This window comes from Saccopteryx bilineata, chromosome 3 (assembly GCF_036850765.1).
Source record: "Saccopteryx bilineata isolate mSacBil1 chromosome 3, mSacBil1_pri_phased_curated, whole genome shotgun sequence".
Taxonomy (NCBI): Eukaryota; Metazoa; Chordata; class Mammalia; order Chiroptera; family Emballonuridae; genus Saccopteryx; species Saccopteryx bilineata.
The window spans coordinates 269224427-269243555 of NC_089492.1; the positions used below are offsets into that span (position 1 = coordinate 269224427).

Sequence of the window (19129 nt, forward strand, 5' to 3'; positions counted from 1 at the left end):
GCTGGAGCCAGTAACCTTGGGTTCAAGCTGGTGGACTTTTGTTCAAACCAGACGAGCCCGCGCTCAAGCTGGCGACCTCGGGGTCTCGAACCTGGGTCCTTTGCATCCCAGTCCAATGCTCTATCCACTGCGCCACTGCCTGGTCAGGCAAACTGTACATTTTAAATGTGCCATTTACTGTGTATCAATTTTGTTCCAATAAAGCTGATTTTTAAAAACATTGTTATAGCCTGACCTGTGGTGGCGCAGTGGATAAAGCATCGACCTGGAAGTGCTGTGGTCGCTGGTTCGAAACCCTGGGCTTGCCTGGTCAAGGCACATATGAGAGTTGATGCTTCCAGCTCCTCCCCCCTGTCTCTCTCTCCTCTCTAAAATGAATAAATAAAAATGAAAAAAAAAAAAGATTTAAAAACATTGTTATAGGCCCTGGCCAGCTGGCTCAGTGGTAGAGCGTTGGCCTGGTGTGCAGGAGTCCCGGGTTCGATTCCCAGCCAGGGCACACAGGAGAAGCACCCATCTGCTTCTCCACCCCTCCCCCTCTCCTTCCTCTCTGTCTCTCTCTTCCCCTCCCGCAGCCAAGGCTCCATTGGAGCAAAGTTGGCTCGGGCGCCGAGGATGGCTACATTGCCTCTGCCTCAGGTGCTAGAATGGCTCTGGTTGCAACAGAGTGACACCCCAGATGGGCAGAGCATCACCCCTGGTGGGCATGCCGGGTGGTTCCAAGTCAGGCACATGCAAGAGTCTGTCTGACTGCCCCCCCCCGTTTCCAACTTCAGAAAAATTAAAAAAAATTAAAAATAAATAAAAACATTGTTATAGCAGGAGTAGGCTGTTGTAATTTTTTTTTTATTTATTCATTTTAGAGAGGAGAGGGAGAGACAGTGAGGAGAGACACAGAGAGAGAAGGGGGGGGAGGAGCTGGAAGCATCAACTCCCATATGTGCCTTGACCAGGCAAGCCCAGGGTTTCGAACCGGCGTCCTCAGCATTTCCAGGTCGTCGCTTTATCCACTGCACCACCACAGGTCAGGCGGCTGTTGTAATTCTTAATGCCACTGTTAGACCAAAAATTTAAACACCCTCCCCTTCCCTTCACTTCAAAAAAAATCCAGACTAGGATCATCCCAAAGAAGACAATATAGAACTTTGCAACAGGTTTTTATTTTTGCTTTATATCTATTACAGTGTCTGAAACCTAAAGAAATACATTTTCTCTTCAAATTTGGATGTGTATATAAATATCATTTGTCTGGACTCAGCACACTCAATGCCATGGTTTCTTGGCCTACGTCTGCTCTGAAATCAAGCTTTGTCTGTCTACCCAGGGGCCCTGAAAACATAGAAAATAGCCAGTTTATAGTTCTTGGAGAACTAAAAGCAAATGAATTTGGAAAGGAAAATGAGTGAGAAAAATGGTTTGGTTCACCTTCATACGCTCTGTAGCTGGGAACCTAAGTTGCTTTTTAGGGACATCTAGTTTGTCTTGGGTGGCTGGGACTTCATACCCTTTGTTTCTTTAGTGATTCAATCAAAGGCAGTCCCCACAAAAGTTGGCTAAAAGAGACAATACCCAACTCCAGGGTCTGAGGGTTCTCATAGAGGTGGACTCTAAGGAGGATCATCCTCTGAGTCAGAGGTTCCCAGCCAGTTTCAGGATCTGAACTTTGCCTTCCTTCACTACCCCAAGAGCATGGCAAGATTTTCTGTCCTCAAATCCAAGGGATGCAAGTCCAACCTATACACAGGAGCAGGGCTAGCATTTAGCACAGGGATGTTCTAAAGTGGACATCAGCAGTCAGGCTGGCCCAGACATAGCTAAGGTAGGCCCAAACTACACACTACACAAACCTTTCTTCTGTGCCCCCAATTTAATGCTGTCTCTTCTGTCATACTTGGTTTGTTCTGCAAAATCCCTCAGAGGAAAAACAACAGCTTTAATTCTGACTTGGGCGGTACTGACCTCAAATTTTTCCCTTGCTATGATTTAAATCTGGGGTTGGGGATGGGGATGGGCAGGGGAATAGATAATAGGATGACTATTGCATCATTTATCAAGGCCTTGGCTAAAGAGCAGCTAAACATGGATCTTCACAGGGCCAAATTCTCAGCTCGCTGGTTTAACAAAAGAACCCAAAAGTTGATACAGAAAAAACACTGGACAAGATTTGTCTAGAATCCTAAAATGGTTATGGAAAAAAACCTACAATGAGCAATTTCTTACCTGGAAGATGTGGCCTGCTGGTTATGAGCATTTTCCTGTGGTTCAGTGCACTGAGCCTTGCAACCTTCCCCAGCCTGCCAGGGAGGCAGACAGTCACACACATTCCTGGGGCCCCACCCAGCCTGTTTTCCCTATAGGCCCCTATAGCGCCTACAGGGACCTAGAGAATCTGGCTCCTTGCCTTCAATTGAGAATCCAGATTTTGAGCCCACAACATGAATCTACAAAGGAATACCCAGGATGATGGACACCAAGCTGAGTGAGTCTTGGGGAAAAGGGATATGACCTGAACATACAAGCTGAGGCATTCAAAGAGGGGTCTGTGGAATGAGGAGGGAAGTATTGCCAGGCATTCATCTTCCCTTCTAGTTTGCTAGAAATAGGATGTACAGGGAGGCAGGCAGACATGAGGAAATGGAAATCCATTCTGTAGACCGTTTTTCCTGTTAAGCTGGTTTGGCTTGAGAGAAATAAAAGTCTGTGCCTGAGAGCCCTCTTTTACTCTTCCTTGACTAAATATAGTAGCAGCTATAATCTGTGCAGGTAAGCTCCAAAAAAAAGGGGTTCCTGGAAGGTAGATTCCAGGGCAAAGAGTAATAGCAGTAGGTCTAAGGGTCCTTGAAAGCTTAAGTCATCAACACCTGCTCGTTGGAAGAGTCATTTGTACCCAATGACCTTAGTAACCAGGCTGGCCAGCTGAGAGTGGAACCCACGTGGTTCCTTCAGAAGGTGCAGCCAACACCAACTGGGGATAGCTCAAAACTGAAGGCAGGCTTCTAAGACCAGAGACCCTGTTAGTACTAGAAGAGGAATTGGGGATGCATGCCCAGAAGGGCTGGCAATAAATAGCTGGCATTGTTCAAAAACGGTATTTGAACATTCACTTTAGCTAATAAAAAGGCTCCTTATCCCCTTAATCCACACCTAGATATCTCCACCTCCACTACAGATCGTAAAATGGACATACCAGCCATGTGCCAACATAAGATTCCAAAAGCATGTCTTAGGATGTTCCCTATAGCAGGCTGGCAGCTCCTCCATCCCTGAAACACCCATTCAGAAATCCAACAGAAAGCCTTTGACCTCACCTTGGCCAGGGTCTGGAGTCCAGATGGGAGCTGCCCATGAAGAGTGGATGTCAAGCCTGAGTTAAAGAAATACTATTTTGCTTCCCAAGATGGCCAAAGGAGAGGAGGAGACATAAAACATGATGTCACTGCCTCTGTAGGCTGGAAGAACTTCACCTGTTGACTGAAAGGGGTTTAGAGGAAGATAATGGGAAACATGGTCTGAGGAAGACACTAACAAGGAAAGCTCCTAGAGGCCACATTTGTGTGATGAGAAATCTGTCCTCATGTTGTGCCCTGGGAGACTTCAGCCTTTGAAGTCCTTGGAGAAAACTGGCTTTAAGCTGCAGCCAGAGGATAAAGAGTCTTCCTCCTGGTACAGGGCCCAGACCTGAAGGGAAAGTAGATTTGGGGGGATAGTTGGGGAAAGCAGGATGTGTATGTCTCACAGTAAGTACGTGGCCCCAATGTCAGGGACTTAACTATTGCTTAAGAAGTACTAAGTAGATTCTAGTAAAGTGCTTTCCCCTTTGGACCAGGATGGGGATGGGGTGGGGGGTGAGGGTAAATTTTTCTTTGAACTGTAGAATAGTTTTGTAATGCAGCTAGCAGGCCAAAAGGTCCTGCCTCTTGCCTACCAGGAGACTGGGGACTGACTGACAGTCATTCCCACGCTGAAGAGGAGCATCTCACTCGCTGAGGTACAGCATTGGTGTGGACTTTCGATGATAAGCTCTAGCTCCACCTTTCTCAGAAAATAGTTGTGGAGTTGAATCTTACACAAGAAGGAGGGCAAATTAAAGACCAGGGGCTGACAGTGAGCACCTGGACTTTAGACCTGCAGGCAGAGGGGCATGGATTTCACCTGAGCCGAAGGAGATGCATAGGAACAGGAGCAGGAATGGCACTGTTTCTGGAGAAGGGAAATTACAGCTTGGAGCAGGGCACCTGACTGACTGACCATAGTAGGAAAGCAGAGGCACGGCAGACTGCACCTTCTCACAGTTGGTCTACCCTTACTTAATTGACAACTTCCTCTGCCCCCATCCCCAACAACTGGGCTTTACTCTCATATGTAGCCCACCAAAGCATAGGCATGCTGTTGTGGCACTGCATTAACTTTACTCAAAGAGAAAAAAAAAGACAGTAGGATCATAACTGTCACACGGAAGGGCAAAACCCAAACCAGGTACAGGGGTCCCAAACAGGGAAGATATCAATAACTCTCACAAAAGTCCTGAGGCTGCTAAGTTTCTGTGATAATAGGAGAGGCAGCCACGTGTGATAACTTATGTGAACAAGGGCCTTTGAGACCAAATATGAGAAGGTAGACTGCTTTTTGAATTTCCTGATGCAAGCAGAATGCTCAGCAGGAAGGACTAGAGTGATAGACTTCACCACACTCTGGGGTCATCCTTGCTTTCCTTTAGGTACTGGGACAATCAGACCAGGCTGACCTGCTACAGAAAGGTTCCAGAGCTAAGGATTGGTCCCAGGTGGTGGCCCAGAACCCAAGCAGAGAAGAAAAGGACCAAGCTATGCCTCCATATTTCTTTTTGGTCTTCCTCATAGTATCCTACTTACAGAAATTACAAGCAGTTCTTCCTCTCAAGACCAATTAAGATTGACCTACCTAATATATAGAATATAAAAAAATACAGAACTTTTTGACATTCTCTCCTTTGGAAGTAAAATATACATAATCCAACTATGGAAGAGGAAGAAAGGCCAAAGGCAGGGATTCCTGGCTATCCCAATACATGACACTCACTCCAACCTCCTCTGCAACTTATGGGTCACCAGAGCAAGACTTTCTTGACTTTCTGGAGAAAGGAATGACCACAGCACCCCTGCCTCCTATCCTTAGGAGAAAATACAGCTACCTCAGAGGTTCATTCAACTCTGAGGGGAATTTTCAAGTAAACAAATGAAGTTGGGTCGCACCCCTGGAAGGTGGGTAGGAAACATGGGATCAGTAGCGACACATGGGAAGCCCCGTCTGAAAGGCCTGTGCTCCTCCCCTTCACTCCCACTGGTGTACTTGCCCCAGGAGAGTGAAAGGGATCTCCCAAACTAAAGAGGTCTGGGCAGGGGTTAGAGAGAGGAAGGGAAAGGCCTTTGTCTCGTGGTGACCTCCCCCTCAGCCTCTAGTCCCACACAATGCTGGCAGCTGGGATTCCTAAAACCAGGAACTCATGGTTCTTGGAAAGAGCAATCTTAATACAAGAAAAATGTGCAAAAGAAAAAAATTAAATAACTCAATCCAAGCATACAAGATTAATAATTCTGTCAGAGCAAGAACACTTTGTTTTGGATTTCTCCCCTCCCCTCCCACCTCCCACTTCTGGAATATTCCATCTGCTCAAGTACCCAAGATAGAGTTACACAGATCAGGGCAGAGAACTGGGAAGGATAAGTAAGATAAAAGGGAAGGAAGTCACCACTAAAGAAAAAATTAAAAAAAAAAAGGTGCAAAATTGATTACCTCAGTCCTCCTTTGTCTACCCCTGGGCTCCTGGGTTAAAGACATATGTGCAGCCAAAATATAGTGTAAGGAAGAAAAACCCAACACGTCCCCTTCTTGTCACCAACCCAAATGTGAGCCTCAGATGGTTCTGTCCGTCCAGAGGGTGCTCCCTCCAGGGAAGAGGGTGGAGCAGGTCAAGAGCACAGTTTCCAGAGCAGCAGAGGTGTGTGGTGGCTGATGGTGGGGCCAAACTCTGCCCACCAGAGGGCTGCTTTTCCACTGGTTGGTGGTGCTTCCCATCCCATCCCCTCCCCGGAGGCAGACATTATAGCTGGAAGCCCTCCATCGGGGCCTCAGGCTGCTGGAAGATGAACTGCTGTTGCGTTTCATCCACTTGGGGAGCCAGGCTGCTGTCATCATCTTCTACACCAAAGTAGTGCTCAATGAGGTCAAAGGCCTTCTGGTAGATCTCCTGGTTCTCATGGCTCTGGAGAAACTCAATTTTATCCAAGCCTATGGTGGTAAGAAGTAAGAAGGCAAAGAAAACTTTCATAAGTACTTTCCTATGGCTCCATGAAACCACTTATCTATTATATTTTTCTTTCTCTGAGGTATGTTGCTGTTTATAAACACAAGTAATATGATCAGATCTCTTTCTGACATGAAAAAAGCCAGGAACCCTCCCTTTCAAACTAGACAACCCCAAAGGAAAAAGATCACAATGTCAGTTATAAATCATAGGTTCTAGTCCTGATTCTGCTTTTAACTACCTATGTGACCTTGGCGAATCATTAGCCACACTGAATTTCTCAGATGACTGATGAGTCTGTCCGGCACTCTTACTGGAACTTGCTAGAAACTCAGTTAAAAACTGCCTTCCAATGCCTGATTTGTCATCAATTCTGAAGTTTTCCTTTGGCATCTGTATCATAACTACTTATTGGGTAGAGACCATCAGAAAGGGAACTGGATAATGTCCTTCAGAGGGAGAAGGATCTGGGGAGTCATCCAATGATGACTCTAAACATACACCCTCACAAATGTATCTACTTTGGAGGCCTACAGTCCTGAGACCCTGACCTAGAACTTCTCTACTTAAGGCAGAGATATCGCTGAGGCGAGGGCACATACCATAGGCTTCTTCGATGAGGCCACAGTAGGGATTGACCCCTGAGCCACTGCGCTTGCCCTCTTGCTCTCCAAGCCGAAGGATGTTCTCTAGTCCATTGAGGGCCACTTGCACAATCTTTGAATCCATCACAGTCAGCAAGTCGCACAGGGGTTTGATGCAGCCCAGTGAGACCAGGTATCTGGGGACCAGAGACCAGACAAGTTCTAATTTAATGCAGGGCAAGGGATGTGCTAGGCAGGTGCTATGATGCCTGTGGGTTTCCCTCATATGTCAACACACTGAGCAAGCCACTCCTACCGAGCCTTCATAACCACCCATTCTCTATCTCAATCTCTCCACCTATCTAATGATATTCAACCTTTTTCATCTCATGGCACAAAAACTAAAAACTAATTAAAAAAATTCTGTGGCACAACAAAAAATACATTTTTTGCTGACCTGACCAAAAAAAAAAAAAAAAAGTAGCCTGACTGGTGGTGGTGCAATGGATAGAGCAGGGGTCCCCAAACTATGGCTTGTGGGCCGCATGCGGCCCCCTGAGGCCATTTATCCAGCCCCCGCTGCACTTCCGGAAGGGGCACCTCTTTCATTTGTGGTCAGTGAGAGGAGCACAGGATGCATCTGCATCCTGGAGTACTGTATGTGGCGGCACCCCAAAGCACAGTGTTGCTCACATACAGCACCACTTCCGGTGACGCGGGATGCACACGTCAGGGCTCCGGAAGCGCGTCATATCACTTGCTACAGCTAGCAGAGACAAATATGGAACTGGACATTGACCGTCTCATTAGCCAAAAGCAGGCCCATAGTTCCCACTGAAATACTGGTCAGTGCCTGACCAGGTGGTGGCGCAGTGGATGGAACGTCGGACTTGGATGCAGAGGATCCAGATTAGAGACCCTGAGGTCGCCAGCTTGAGCGTGGGCTCATCTGGTTTGAGCAAGAGCCCACCAGCTTGAACCCAAGGTCACTGGCTCTAGCAAGGGGTTACTCAGTCTGCTGAAGGCCCACGGTCAAGGCACATATGAGAGAGCAATCAATGAACTAAGGTGTTGCAAGGCGCAATGAAAGACTGATGATTGATGCTTCTTATCTCTCTCCGTTTCTGTCTGACTGTCCCTGTCTATCCCTCTCTCTGACTCATTCTATCTATCTCTGTAAAAAATAAAAAAATAAAAAAATAATTTTAAAATAATAAAAAAAAATACTGGTCAGTTTGTTGATTTAAATTTACTTGTTCTTTATTTTAAATATTGTATTTGTTCCCATGTTGTTTTTTTACTTTAAAATAAGATATGTGCAGCGTGCATAAGGATTTGTTCGTATTTTTTTTTATAGTTCGGCCCTCCAACGGTCTGAGGGACAGTGAACTGGTCCCCTGTGTAAAAAGTTTGGGGACCCCTGGGATAGAGCGTCTATCTGAGAACCCAGGATTGAAATCCCGAGGTTGCTGGCATGAGTGTGGGATCATCATCGACATGATTACATGATTGCATGCATTGAGCCCAAAGGTTGCTGGCTTGAGCAAGGGGTCACTGGCTCAGCTGGAGCCCCCCTTTCAAGGCTCGCATAACAAGCAATCAATGAATAACAAAGTGATACACCTGTGAGTTGGATCCCTCTCATCTCCCACCCTTCCTGTCTGTCCTTCCCTCCCTCCTCTTCCTCACCCTTAAAAAAAAGAAAAGAAAAGAGTGTCCATCTGGAGCGTAGATGTCCTAGGTTCGATTTCTGGTCAGGGCACACAGAAGTGATCATCTTCCCCCCCCACCCCCCACTCCCACAGTCATGGCTTGATTGGTTCCAGCTCGAAAAAAAAAAAAAAAAAAAAAAAAGGCTTGGTTGCTGAGCAACTAGAGCAATGCCCCAAATGGGCAAAGCATTGCCTCCTAGTGGGCTTGCCAAGTGGATCCTAGTTGGGGCACATGAGGGAGTCTGTCTTTGCCTCCCTTCTTCACACTAAAATAAAAGATAAAAGTTTGATTCATTCACACCAGACAGCTATTGTGTTGGCTGTTGTCAGTGTGTGTGTGTGTGTGTATGTGATGGAGACAGAAAGAGGGACAGATAAGGACAGACAGATGGGAAGGGAGGGAGATGAAAAGTATCAATTCTTTGTTGTAGCACCTTATTTCTTCACTGATTGCTTTCTCATATGTGCCCTGACAGGGGTTAGAGCAGACCAAGTGACCCCTTGCTCAAACCAGTGACCACGGGTTCATGTCTATGATCTCATGCTCAATCAGTGACCTACGCTTAAGCCTGAAGCCAATGAGCCCACACTTAAGCTGGTGACTTAAGGGTTTTGAACCTAGGTCCTCTGTATCCCTGTCTGACACTCTATCCACTGTGCACCACCTGGTCAGGCTGTTGTCATTTTTTTATTTGACAATCTAAGGGAAAAGAGATTAGTGTGAATTTCTGACTAAATAATCAGGTATTGCATGTTTTAAAAATTCATGCAGGCCCTGGCCGGTTGGCTCAGTGGTAGAGCGTCGGCCTGGCGTGCAGGGGTCCCGGGTTCGATTCCCGGCCAGGGCACACAGGAGAGGCGCCCATCTGCCTCTCCACCCCTCCCCCTCTCCTTCCTCTCTGTCTCTCTCTTCCCCTCCTGCAGCGGGGCTCCATTGGAGCAGGGATGGCCCGGGCGCTGGGGATGGCTCCTTGGCCTCTGCCCTAGGCGCTAGAGTGGCTCTGGTTGAGGCAGAGTGACGCCCCGGAGGGGCAGAGCATTGCCCCCTGGTGGGCAGAGCTTCGCCCTCTGGTGGGCGTGCCGGGTGGATCCAGGTCGTACGCATGCGGGAGTCTGTCTCTCCCCGTTTCCAGCTTCGGAAAGGTACAGGAAAAGAGAAATAAAAAATAATAATAATAATAATTCATGCAGCACACTGGTTGAAAATCACTGGTCTAGTTCATTTCAATGTGAAAGGCTGCCATAGATCCCTCCTCGTCGTCTCTGATGTCTCCTTGCTGCAAAAGTACCACTCTGGACACATCATTTCCCTGTTTAAGTTTTCACGGTCCAATCTCTGCAGGCATGACAATGCAGACCCTCTATAGTCTGACTCCTACCCTCTTCTTCTGGCTCACTTCTCATTATTCCCTTCTTAGGACACTACATTCCAGTCAAACATGTAAAGGTCTCCAGGAGGTTTTGTTTCTTTTACTTACGCTTTTCCAATCATAAAGACCTTTTACAACACTGTATTTATCCTTCAAAGATTAACTTAATGGCTATCTCCTTTCTCCTAAAGCTTTATAAATACAGTTGTGAAACACATAACAAAATTTTGGTAAATGATGGACCTCATATAGTAAATAATGATGGTCTCATAAAATTATAATGAAGCTGAAAAATCCCTATCACCTAGTGACATCATAACCATCATAACATCATAGCACAATGCATTTCTCACTTATTTGTGGTGATGCTGGTATAAATAAACTTATTGTGCTGCCAGTTGTATAAAAGTAAAGTACATACAATTATATAATGTATAGTTCATAGCGCTTGATGATGATAATAAATACTACATTGCTGCTTTATGTATTTGCTATATACACTTTTTATGCTTAAAGTATACTCTTTCACCTGGATAGCTCAATTGGTTAGAGCATTGTCCCAAAGTGTAGAGATTGCTGGTTCAGTCCCTGGTCAGGGCACATACAAGAACAGACTGATGTTCCTGTCTCTCTCTGTCTCTACTGCTCTCTCTAAAATCAATTAAATAAATATTAAAAAAAATTTATTCTGGCCCTGGTCAGGTGGCTCACTGGATAGACCATCAGACTGTTGTCCAGGTGTGTCAAGGTCGCAGGTTCCATCCCCAGTCAGGGCACATATGAGAAACAACTAATGAGTGCACAAATAAATGGAACTAAGTAGAATGAGTTGATGCTTCTCTCTCTCTCTCTTTCAAATCAACGAAAAAACAAACAAAAAACCCACGTATCGTAAGTGAGGAAGGAGAGTACACATATCATTCAAGATGATGGAAAAAAGAATGATACCTGATCTGCTCAGGGGTTCCTCCAGATGTGGCATTGGTGATGGCCCAAGCTGCCTCTTTCCTTGTACGGAACTCTGCTTTCTGAAGAATTTCGATCAACACAGGGAAGATGTTTGTATCTATGACAGCCTGAGGGAGGATTGGGGTCAGGGTGGGGGTGAGGAGGAGAAAGTAAGTCACTCGAAGAAGGGAAATCAAATCTAGCCCATAAATCAGCTAAGATTTAGACATCTTCCCTTCCTGGGAGTCTTCCTTTGTTCTTGTTGATATAGATGAGAGGGTACAGGGAAACCTGGCTTCCACTACACCAGAATCTTTGAACAACAGCATACACCAACCCCAATTTCTAAAGGGAAACAAATATTCTACAACCTCTAATTTTCCCATGCCTTCATACCTGACATCCCCTCCCCTTAAATTTCCCTCCTGCTTGGTTTACCTGTATTTGAGCCCTGTTGCCAGCAGTGATATTTGAAATGGTCCAGCAAGCTTCTTTCCGGATTGACTCCTTGGGGCTGCTCAGCAAGTGGAGGAGGCAAGGGAGCGCTGAACAGTTGAGAATGACCTAGAACACCAAAGCACAGGCAGAAAAAATTAGATAAATGGACTCAACCAAAATTAAAAACTTGTGTGCATCAGAAGATACCACTAACAGAGTGAACAGGCAAACCACAGAATGGGAGAAAGAATATGCAAATCATATACCTGGTAAGGATTAACATCCAGAATATATAAAAGAATTTTTATAATGCAATAGTAAAAAGCCAAACAACCCAATTTTAAAAATGGGCAGAAGAACCCTGGCCAGGTAGCACAGTTGGTCAAATCCCAATATGCTAAGGTTACAGGTTTGATCCCTGGTCAGGGCACACACAAGAATCAGCCAATGAATGCATAATAAGTGGAACAACAAATCAGTCTCTCTCTCTCCCTCCCTATCTCAAATCAATAAATTTTAAAAGATATAAGCAAAGGATTTGAATAAACATTTTTCCAAAAATGATATACAGGTGGCCAAAAAGCAAATGAAAAGATGCCAAACATCACTAATTATCAGGGAACTGCAAATTAAAACGAGAAGAGATACCATTTTACACTTACTACGATGACTACTATAAAAAATAAAAGTGTTGATAATGATGTGGAAAGAACTGGAACCTAGTACTCTTGCAGCCACAGTGCAAAACCCTATGGTGGTTCCTTAAAATATTAAATATAAAATTATCATATGATCCAATAATTCTAGTTCTGGGTACATATCCAAAAGAACTGAAAGCAGAGACTCAGACAATTTGAGCGCCAATGTTCAATGCAGTATTATTCAAAATAGCCAACAATACATGTCTATCAACAGATGAATGGATAAACAAAATGTGGTGTATGCATAAAATGGAATATTATTTAGACATAAAAATGAAGATCTGACACATACTATGATATAAATGGACTTCAAAGACATTACGCTCAGTGAAGTAAGCTGACACAAAGACAATACATGATTCTACTCCTATGAGGTACCCACAGTAGTCCAACTCATAAAGAAAGTAGTGCTGTGGTTACAGGGGTAGAGGAACAAGGAAATGGGAAGTTATTATTTAATAGGTACAGAGTTTTAATCTGAAATGATGAAAAAATTGTGGAAATGGGTAGTGATGAGGGTTGAGTAACAATATGAATGTACTTAATGCCACTGAAATGTACACTTGAAAATGGTTAAAACAGGCCCTGGCTGGTTGCTCAGTGGCTAGAGTATCGGCCCAGCATATGGACGTCCTGGGTCTGATTCCCAGTCAGGGCACATAGAAGAAACCACCTGCTTCTCCCCATCCCCTCCTTCCCTTCTCTCCCTCTTCCCATCCTGCAGCCAATGGCTCAACTGGTTTTAGTTTGAGCATGGCCCCAGGTGCTGAGAATGGCTCCACTGGAGTGCATCAGCCTCAGGCGCTAAAATAGCTCAGTACTTAAGCATCGGCCCCTGATGTGGTTACCGGGTGAATCCCAGTTGGGGCACATGCAGGAGTCTGCCTATCTCCCTTCCTCTCACCTTAAAAAAATTAAAAAGAAAATGGTTAAAATGATAAATTTAAAGTTATGAATACTTGTTCATGCATGCCACACATAATAATGACCTAGAAAGCCTGATCAGTGGTGGCACAGTGGATAGAGTGCTGATCTGGGACTCTGAGGTCCTAGGTTTGAAATCCTGAGGTTGCCACCTTTAGCACAAGCTCACCAGCTTGAGCTTGGGATTACTGAAATGATTCCATGGTCACTGGCTGCAGGCTTGAGTCCAAAGTTCAGTGGCTTGAGCAAGGGGTCACTGGCTCGACTTGCGCTCCCTGGTCAAGCATGTATGAGGAGCAATCAATGAACAACTAAAGTGACACAACTACAAGTTGATGTTTCCCATCTCTCTCCCTTCCTTTCTCTTTCAAAAACAAAAAAGTGTGGGTTTGAGTGAGATTGCTCCCCTATTAGAAACTGTCAAGAATCCCACAAAATTTTGCCATCTACTCAAGAATCAAAGAATATCCAGACTTCTACCCTTTGAACAGGAGAACCCTGTTTCCTGTGCCCCCCCCCCCCCCCGGAGGTGTTATTAACACAAGATTAACATGAAGCAGTGTCCATAGGATCCTAAAGATCTAGAAAGTAGTTTTTAGTATCTTGAAGGAACCAGGACACAAAAACTTAACAATTATCTTACCAAGTCCCAGGTACTGAGTCTGGTTAATTTAGTGTTTCTTCAAAAGCACAAAATGGATGATTGATTTTATTTCAATTTATAGAGAAAATGAAGGCAACCAAGTTGCCCATGATCATACAGAAAGTGGTAGAGTTGGATTTTTCTTTTAAATTCATTTATTTTTATATATAGAGAAAGACAGACAGAAACAGATCTGTTCCTGTATGTGCCCTGACTAGGGATTGAACTGGCAACCTCTGTGCATCAGAATGATGCTGTAACCAATTGAGCTATCCAGCCAGGACCAGAGTTGGAGTTTTTCACTTAAACCTATGTTTTATCTCCTAGCCCAAGCCGCCTCCCATCAGGACCAAAGTCCTAGTAAGGAAGGGTTTTGTCCATAGGCAGCTCTCCTTTTCCTTACCTGGGTTTGGATGTCATCCCCAGTGACAATGTTTCCCACAGCTCTCAGGGCAGGAGAAGCCACTTTGTAATCATTATGCCTGCAGAGGAGGAAGATCTGGTGAGTAGAGGGCCAGAGCACAGTACTCAGCCCTGCTGACCACCAAGTCTGACAGCACTCTCATGGTTCCAGACCTTTGGACAGGGCAGCAGTTCTTTAGTCTGAGCTTGGAGAAGATTAGGGAATCAGTACCCTTTCTGAGACCACTCACATTAGAAGCTCTACCAATCTCCTGCAGACTCCAGAGTCTATGACTGCCTGGATCTTCTCATTGGGGCCATCAGACAAATAAGAAAGGGCCCAGCAAGCATCTGCCAGCAAGTCTGAGTCACTGCTGAAGAGTAGGCGAGACAGCACAGGCAAACAAGGGGAGACCTGTTGGAAGCAGAGTGAGAGGAACTCAGGGGGACAGCTACATCAACTCTGCTACTACTACTAACACTGCTGTCCCCTTCTCTCAAGTAATTCTAAGCCCTGGAGACATTAAACCAGGGGTCGGGAACCTACAGCTCATGAGCCAGATGTGGCTCTTTTGATGGCTGCATCTGGCTCACAGACAAATCTTAAAAAAATAATGTTAAAAATATAAAACATTCTCATGTATTCAATCCATTCATTTCCCACCGCTCATGTTCATGGTTGCGGGTAGCTGGAGCCAATCACAGCTGTCCTCCGGGACAACATCAAATTTTTATTGGATAATGTACATGAGTTGTTGTATGGCTCTCACGGAATTACATTTTAAAATATGTGGTGTTCATTGCTCTCTCAGCCAAAAAGGTTCCCGACCCCTGCATTAAACTATCAGTCCTGACTCTTTACTTTGCCATCCATATACACAAGATCACTTACTTCACTGACAATGACCTCTTATAGTTTCTCATGGATTGAGAGACTATAAGGGGTTCCCCAAAGACTTGAAAACTCCCACATAAAAATTTGTAGGAGCGTTAACCTGGTACGCTAAGGTCCTAGGTTTGAAAGCCCAAGATTACTGGCTTGAGTGTAGGTGCATCCAACTTGAGCGCAGGATAACTGGCTTGAGTGTGGGTTATTGACATGATCCCATGATCACAGGCTTGAAGCCCAACGTTGCTGGCTTGAGCAAGGGGTCACTAGCTTGGCTGGGGACCTCCAGTCAAGGCACATATGAGAAGCAATCAACAAACAACTAAGGTGCTGCAACTACAAGTTGATGCTTCTCATCTCTCTCCCTTCCTGTCTGTCTCTAGTTTTTTTAAAAAAGTTTCTCCATATGAAGTAACCTGTTATCCCTCAGGGACCAGTAAGAAGCTGTCTCACCTTTGCAAACTCCGGAGGGGGGTTCTTCCCTCGGCAGAGGTTTGACAGGGCCCAGACTGCATTTCGTGTCATTGTCAGTCGTGTGGACTTTGTAAGGAGTCTGAAATAAAAGTAAACCAGCCTGACCTGTGATGGTGCAGTGGATAGAGCATCAATCTGGAACACTGGGGTCCCAGGTTCGAAATCTGGGCTTGCCCCACCAAGGAACATACAAGAAGCAATCAGTGAACAACTAAAGTGAAGCAACTATCATCTCGTTCCCTATCTCCCTCCCCCCATCAGTCTATTAGAAAGATATTAAAAAGAAGAAAACAAAACCAAACCAGATCCTGAGCAATGATGTCCTTGGCATAGGGTTGTTGCCAATGAACCCCAGGAGCAAATCCAATTAAACCTCTAAGACTCTAGCAACCTCAGTTTCTTCCTATCCAAACACCTAAGTTAACTGAGCCTATTTGGGCCAGAAGGCCAAACTATATCCCCAGAAGATAAGGACCAGCTACTATGTCTAGTTAAGACCATGGCTAGTAAGGACAAACAGAGGGCTGGATTTTGAGTAAGCCTAAAAAGCTTGTAAGGTAAGACATACCGTGACCCCAACGTTGGCCACAAATCCTAAAGAAGTATTGTTCTCTTAGGAAATAAAAGTTGAAGGTCTACTTTCTGTGAAGGGCCCAAGAAACAGTTATAGTGGGAGCCTATGAGATTGTGATTTCTGAAAAACAGTTCATCCATCTATTTTGGTTTAGATGCAATGTAGCTCTACTTTAAGGTTATGGGAGGAAGAAATATCCAGATGCATTTTTATGGGGTCTTTGACTTGAGGTTTAGAACAGAGATCTCTCTGACTTTTGGTGGCACAGTAGATAAAGCAGTAACCTGGAATGCTGAGATTCCTGGTTTGAAACCCTGGGCTTGCCCTGTCAAGGCAACTACTATGGGTTGATGCTTCCTGCTCCACCAAGGAACAGGAAGCATCCTCCTCCCCCTCCTTTCTCTGTCCTCTCTGGGGGGGGGGGGGGGAATCAATAAAATTGTAAAAAAAAAAAAAAAAAAAATGAAAACAGAGCTCTCTGGGCCTAACCAGGTGTTGACTCAGTGAACAGAGTATTGGCCTGGGACACTGAGGACTCAGGTTCCAAACCACAAGATTGCCAGCTTGAACGTGGGATCATACACATAACCCCATGATTGCTGGTTTGAAGCCCAAGTTCGCTGGCTTGAGTAAGGGGTCACTGGCTCGGCTGAAGCCCCCCAGTCAAGGCACATATGGGAAAGCAATCAATGAAAAACTCAAGTGCCACAACTGTGAGTTGATGCTTCTCATCTCTCTCTCTTCCTGTTTGTCTATTCCTGTCTGCCTGCCTCTCTCTCTAAAAGAAATAAAAATAAAAATAAAATAGAGCTCTCCAGTCTGACTGGTGGTGGCACAGTGGATAGTGTTGGGACAGTGGACTGGGACACTGCGGACCCCAGTTCAAAACTGCAAGGTTGCTGGCTTGAGCACAGGGTCAATGGTTTGAGCACAAAGGTTACTGGCTTAGCCAGAGCCTCCCAGTCAAGGCACATATGAAAAACAATCAATGAACAACTAAAGTGAAGCAACTAGGAGTTGATGTTTCACTCTCCTTCCCTCTCTCTCTCTCTCTCTCTCTCTCTCAAAAAACCCCCCAAAAAACACAAAACACACAAAAAAACCCAGCTCTCCAATGTACCTAGGCATAAACTCATAGCTAATCAATGTATTCTGTAGAGAAGGCTAGATTTTTTGAGATCTCTGTTCTAAACCTCAAAAAATCTGCTTCTCTTCCTGGTTCAACAACGAGGCAGATATAACAAACATGAGATTTCACAGTGCCACAAAGTGAGGAAGCACAAGATTTGCCTTGGCATAGACCAGTGGCACAATCTTCTTGCTCTTAAAAGATATCTCTTTTACTTTGGCAATCAAAAAGTACTTTTGCCTGATCTGTGGTGGCACAGTGGATAAAAACATCGACCTGGAATATTGAGGTTGCCCGTTTGAAACCCTGGGGTTGCCTGGTCAAGGCACATATAGGAGTTGATGCTTCCTGCTCCCAGCCCCCCTTCTTTCTTTCTCTCCTCTCTAAAAAATGAATAAAAAAATCTTTTAAAAAATGTACTTTTAACATTTTTGTATTTATCATCTTAAGGTAAGCTGCCCCAAAGACCTGCCACGTAGCTGCCCTGTAGATGTCCCCGGTGCAGATGATCATTAATTACTCACGTTAACAAAGGATTAAGGATGGAACAGTTCAAGACGTAATCTCGGCAAACGGAGCTGTCTCCAGCTATGTTTCCCAGTGCCCAGACTGCCTGAAAAGGGGATGATGAAACTGTCACCCACAGAGCCTAGTGGCTTCTTTGAGTATTTTATACTTACAACTATAGAGTGAATACCCACCAATAATCAGGATGAAAACCATATCAAAGCCCGGGACACGTTAAATGAACTCAGGTACCATCCCTATTGACATCCTTTTTGAGCACATGCTCTGTGAGAACCTTTCCTCTGTGAGTTACTGGTTCAGCTACAAAGACAGGCTGGCTGCTGTAATGCAGCCAGAGACGCCAAACCAAGACTGCTGTATCCCCACCCCCCAGGAAAGGAGAAAGTGATTGAAAAGTTGCATTCTTGTAGCCTCACAAGACTGACCTCACTGTAACGGAGGAAAAAAAAAATCCCAGTACCATTCTCCATTTCTATCCAACCAGCAAAAATCCAGTAGAAGAAGCGGAAGTTGTATCTTTAATTCTGTGATCTGTATGTACTGAGAAATGGGTACTGGCGTGTCTTTTTTCCATTACCACCTCTAGTGCCAAATGTGTGGAGTTTTTTCCACACCAACAACAAATTATCCAATACCAACTGCCCAACAATTCAATTAAATTCTGACACTAACTCTTGGAGTTATTGCAGACCCCATGGGTTAAGGCTCAGTCCCATAAGACTGCTCCCCACCTTAGACACCAGCTGCAATTCCCAGCTGTCACCTGTACTTCTGACCCACTGGCTATAAGTTTGGGAGTTCCTACAATCTCCTCCTCAGGTTCAGTAACTCACTAGGTTCACAGAACTCAGAAAAACACTTTATTTACAATTACCAGTTTATTATAACAGCTATAATTCAGGAAGAGCTGAAGGAGAGAGCTATACAGGGCAAGGTGTAGGGTGAGCAGTGGGCTGGCACAGCTTCCAAGGCCTCTCTAGGCTTGCCGCCTTCCCAGCACACTGATGTGTTCACCAACCTGGGAATCCTCTAAATGTCATGTTCAAGAGTCTTCATAACCCAATCTCCAGCTTTCCTAATCTTCCTCGGGAGTTGGGGTGCAGGGGGATGGAAGGTGATGGGGGGGAGAGGGGAGGAAGGTTAAGGGGATGGGGCCAAGAGTTCCTATCCTCTAATCCTGTTTGGTCTTTCTAATGACCAGCCATGCCCAACCCCATCCTGAGATTATTAGGAGCCCCACCTTAAGTCATCGCATTAGCATAGATTCAGGTTTGTTCCAAAGAGGCTCATTATAAATAAAAGATACTATTATCACTCAGAAAATTCCAAAGTTTTTAGGAGTTCTTTGACAGAACTGAAGGTGAAGACCAAATATATTTTTTACTACAAGACAAGTACCATCTGGCCCTGGCTGGTTGGCTCAGCGGTAGAGCATCGGCCTGGCGTGCGGGGAACCCGGGTTCGATTCCCAGCCAGGGCACATAGCAGAAGCGCCCATTTGCTTCTCCACCCCGCCCCCCTTCCTCTCTG

General features: G+C 45.1%; 1 protein-coding gene across 3 annotated transcripts in view; it reads right to left on the reverse strand.

Moving 5' to 3' along the window:
- Positions 1-1140: 1140 nt before the first annotated feature.
- The window catches only part of KPNA6 (karyopherin subunit alpha 6), a 57042-nt gene continuing 39053 nt past the window's right edge, over positions 1141-19129 (reverse strand). For all 3 annotated transcript variants that reach the window (XM_066269806.1, XM_066269805.1, XM_066269804.1), the window contains 8 exons: positions 17596-17684; positions 15348-15447; positions 14257-14420; positions 14007-14085; positions 11336-11461; positions 10898-11025; positions 6886-7064; positions 1141-6267 (listed from right to left, as the gene is read on the reverse strand). In XM_066269806.1, coding sequence (XP_066125903.1) covers positions 6080-6267; positions 6886-7064; positions 10898-11025; positions 11336-11461; positions 14007-14085; positions 14257-14420; positions 15348-15447; positions 17596-17684 — 1053 coding nt within the window. In that variant the 3' untranslated portion in view covers positions 1141-6079. The remainder of the gene's footprint in view (positions 6268-6885; positions 7065-10897; positions 11026-11335; positions 11462-14006; positions 14086-14256; positions 14421-15347; positions 15448-17595; positions 17685-19129) is intronic.